Genomic DNA, 4,407 nt, shown 5'->3' on the forward strand with positions numbered 1-4,407 from the left:
TCACACAGACCAATTAAATCGCGGAATGTGCCTCCTACTGACCAGGGTTCGAGCGACTCTCCAACTGAACTGCCAAAGTGTTTAGTGAGCCAACCCATGCTGCGCTTTGCCTTCCAAGACATTCCTGCCTTCCAAGATAAATCCTACCTTCCAGTATATGCCTTGCCTTCCAAGAGTCCCACGAATCGAACTCATGACCTCTGAACTGCCAGCCTTGAAAGAACCCATCATTTGCTAGTGGAGAAGTGTTTTATGCTACAAATCGAGCAAATAAAATTGAAGAAACTTATATTGTTCCTCTTACCTATTGTGGCTAAAAAAAAAATAAGGACCATCGCTATTGAAGGGCTGTAGTCATCTTCCTTTTACTATTGATTTTCTTCTGTTCTTCTTGTATTCTCTTTTCCTCCTCCTCGTTTTCCTTTATTATTATTATTATTATTATTATTATTATTTATGTTGTACATATCATTTCCCTCTTCTTTTTCTCCCAATCCGTTTACTCTCTCCATGTGGAATGTGCAAAATGGATTTGGATCCAAAATTGGATTGGTATAAAACAATTCAACCCACCGCCTAGCTACTTTATTATTATTTTATTGTTTTGTGGGTTTTTTTCCCTAGCTTGACACATTTGACTAAAGTTTTTGTTTTAACCATTTTAAGTAATTATATTATTTTATTATTTGAACTTGGTTATTACAATATGCACACCACACTTGCCATTGACTTGTACATTCACTTACTAGTATATTGAAAATGGAATCATAGTAGAATCAAGAGTCTCTCCTCCTCCATTTTAACCCGTTATAAAGTAACAAATTTATAACTTCCTTGTTAATAATATTAATACCATAATTATGTAAGAGTTACAAGTTTTTAACATTTTAATTAGGGTTACAAATAATTTAACATGCTAGTAATATAGTAATAATATACAAAAATATAATTGTATTTATCTAAGTTACATTATATTTTCAAAACAAAAAAAATTTAAACTCAATAGCAACAAAAAACAAAGTTTTTTTTTTGTTTTTATTTATTTATTTGAAAGCGACAATTAAAGTGTTTTAAATCATAAGCTACAAGCCTACAACAATATACAACGAACAAATTAGAAAGCCTATAAATTAATCTTGATAAATAAGTTATGACCTTTTTCAATCCTTTTTATCTACCAAATTTCATCTAAAATGTACCCTTTGGATTTCCCGGAAACGACCGGGTACCCATCGACACCGTCTTGAGGATCTCCATTTCATCCAAAATCTTCTTCCTAATAAGTATATCATGTTGAAGTAGATCAATAAAAATAAGACCATCTTCTTAGGTTTCCTAAAATTTTTGAAAAATACTAGCAAGTGATTCGAGGTTTTTTCATCAAATATAAATTAGTAAGAGTCGATGCCAAGAAAAAAATAAATCATATCGCTAATCCTGGTTCTAAAAGATAAAGAAACTAAGAACAAATTAGAAAGTTCTTAAATTAATTCGGATAAATAAATTATGTATCTATTTTTACCAATATTTCGTCTACATAAAATATAAATCTATAAATTAACACTACTCAACCTTGGCATGAAATTAAAAAAATCAACCAATCCTTACAAAGAAAATACTCAATTCAGGTCCATTGTTACCATCAGGGCTCAACATGTATAGAGTCTCCGAGTCTTTGGATCCCACAACTCGTTCGAAGTATGCCCTCATATACGCCATTTCACCGTCCGGTCCTTCCGCCTCGGATTTCCCCGGTAACACTCCGACCCCCATCGACACCGCCTTGAGAACTTCCATGACATTCAAATCCTCCTCCGTCGCCTCCCTCTTCACGCCATAGCCGGATTTCTTTCCATTACAATACATTGTCCATAATGGCTCCTCCAAGAGCTTCGTCTTGTCTTTGTCGGGTCGTTTTTCGGATTCCAGGGCGATCCTTACCATTCCAAGGCTCATTTCCTTTTGCAGCACATTGGTTTGAATGGCCAACTCCACCACCAATGTGGGGAGGGTCTTAGGGTTTTCTTGAATGGATAGGCTTACCCGGCCTTTCCGGTATCCGAATAATGTGCCGGTGATGCGTGAGCCCGCGACGGAACGGCTGTCAGTTAATATGCCTCCGGGGATGGAAGGGAGTTTGCAAACGGGTGTCATTATCGGAAATGATCGGAAAACATTACGAAAAATACGAAATACCCTGGCGTGTTTGTTTTTCTTCTTGGTTGAAGGCTGAACCAGAGACAATGACGGCGTTGGCGGCGGTGGAGGAGTTGGTCGTGAAGGTTCCGCCTCCATGCTTGAACTTGGATCCCCCATTACCGGACCTTCAGAACCAGCAACAGGAGAATGAATGCCCACGAGAGAGATCTAGAGAAAGAAACAGGTGTGGTTGTTTAATCTGAGGTTTCAAACCTGAAAATAGTGGCCATGAAATTGGGATTTTTTTTTTCTTTTTCAAGAATTGAAGAAAAATGGGTAATGGTTATGAGGTTTCCATGGTTTTTAATTTTAATTTTTTTCTATTCATGGAAGAGGCTTCAGTCCAATATCTTCGGACCTTAAATTGTGGTACTAGGAATACCAATTCATATCATATAAAAACTATGGAAATTTTAATTGGAACCACGTTACTCAATTTATTTAATTTTAATTACTCATATCTTACATTTTATTTTCATTAAATCAACAATTTTCCGTCAATTTCACGTGACTAGACTGCGTACCAATTACTTTTAAACATTGTTTTTGCCAACAAGAACAACTCGAATTGAGTAAATTAAGAACATTAAATTTACCTTTATATAATCCCCTTTCTATATGTTTGGTTAGCAATTACTATTTTAGCATTGGGTGATCAAATTCGAAATTTAATCACTAACATGGAATAGACCTGCAAGTTGAGTGACTTCCAATGAAATTATTCTGAAGAATAATGAGTTGATGATGACAATTTTCTCTGTTTTATTTGAGCGTACGTTAGAGCTTAAAATTTTTCCATTTACTTAATTTATTTATACTAATAGTTGCTGAACTCATACTAAATTTTAGATAATTCTATTATCTAAAAGGTCTAAGATCGTATATTGGATGCTAGCAATGTGATAATGTTACACGAAACAAGTATTATATTCCACAAGGAGACACTAATATAGTAAGTAAATTATTGAATAAATCATAAAAGGTAATATGGGTTCATCAACTAGACAAGTAAAATGAGGGCTTTCAAAGAGATAATTTTTAATGGTAATGAATGAAAAATAATGAAAAAGAGTAACGAAAAGATAACAGATCTATTACATAATTTGATATCAAAGCGACACTACGCTTCTTTCTTTCAGCGGCATTAGGGAGGAGTAAAACAAACGGAAAACCATGCCAAGGGCCCAAGGCCTAAGTGGCATTAAGAATATGACAATTTGTTAATGGTGCTTCCATAGAGAATAGACCGTGCATGGAGAAGGCAACACAAATTAGTCATCTGCTCGTTTGAAAATTGAAGTATTGATAGGAATATTAGGGGTTTGAATCCCTCTCCATTTGTGAGGTCGTAAGTTCTCTTGCCTTATCTATAGATAATAATGAATCGGATCGACTCGACTAATATGATGGAATTGCGACAAGCAAATGACCATGACGATGATGTAGCAATAAGAGTTGATAGATGTTCTTGGGGGTATTGCACACCAAACTCGAGAATTTTGGATCAGTGACGGGTGATGGTCAACATGGGATGATGATTAGCTTTTAAACTACTAGAGTTCCATGACAAATAAAATGTTAAAGTTCATGATGAAGATAATTATGATGATTCCTCATGCTAGATGAAGAATCTAGCATCGTGATTCTTGATAATTAGATAAAGGGCAACAAAAATCAATGTTAATTTTGCATTAGGTGATATGTGCCTAATTTCATAAAGATTGGAGCTAAAAATATTCACAAATTTATTTGGGGACCAAGTGTTGCATTTTCGAAACGCTCGGACCCTAGCTGTGATTTCCCTTGATAATAATACCCGGATTTCGGCCTGAGTTGGATCATAAATTTGACCGGGCCGAGCGGTTGAACCGAGATTTCTCTAGAACTCTCTCTCTTTGCTTTGCACTCCGGCAAAACTGAATTCCAACTATCATTCACTTCCATTTATTTACGTCGTCCTTTAGAAAAATCTTCTCCGTCTTGATCGCAATACCATGGCGACTGTCATGCAGAAAATCAAAGAAATCGAAGATGAGGTACAGAAAAAACAATCGCAAGTTCTTGATTTAAAGTTTATATTGATTTGGCATGTCATTATTAGTTAAATTTGCATTTTATATGTATCAGTCACGGAAATGATTTCATATAATTTTTGTTAATTGTTTTGCATTTTAGTAGAATACGTTACTATAGTTCGGAAATCGAAAT

At 35.1% G+C, this 4,407-nt stretch overlaps 2 protein-coding genes across 2 annotated transcripts in view; one reads left to right on the forward strand and one right to left on the reverse strand.

Annotated features, from left to right (window-relative positions):
- Positions 1 to 1,588: 1,588 nt before the first annotated feature.
- LOC111390881 (protein MIZU-KUSSEI 1-like) lies at positions 1,589 to 2,443 on the reverse strand. The gene has a single exon (XM_023016010.1). It carries the CDS (start codon positions 2,314 to 2,316, stop codon positions 1,594 to 1,596), a length of 723 nt encoding a protein of 240 aa, XP_022871778.1. The 5' UTR covers positions 2,317 to 2,443; the 3' UTR covers positions 1,589 to 1,593.
- A 1,750-nt stretch (positions 2,444 to 4,193) lies between these two features.
- LOC111390889 (developmentally-regulated G-protein 3-like) overlaps positions 4,194 to 4,407 on the forward strand; it is a 13,044-nt gene continuing 12,830 nt past the window's right edge. Inside the window, exon 1 of the mRNA XM_023016016.1 lies at positions 4,194 to 4,235. Within this exon, the coding sequence (XP_022871784.1) occupies positions 4,194 to 4,235 (42 nt within the window). The remainder of the gene's footprint in view (positions 4,236 to 4,407) is intronic.

This window comes from Olea europaea, unplaced genomic scaffold, assembly GCF_002742605.1.
Source record: "Olea europaea var. sylvestris unplaced genomic scaffold, O_europaea_v1 scaffold723, whole genome shotgun sequence".
NCBI lineage: Eukaryota > Viridiplantae > Streptophyta > Magnoliopsida > Lamiales > Oleaceae > Olea > Olea europaea.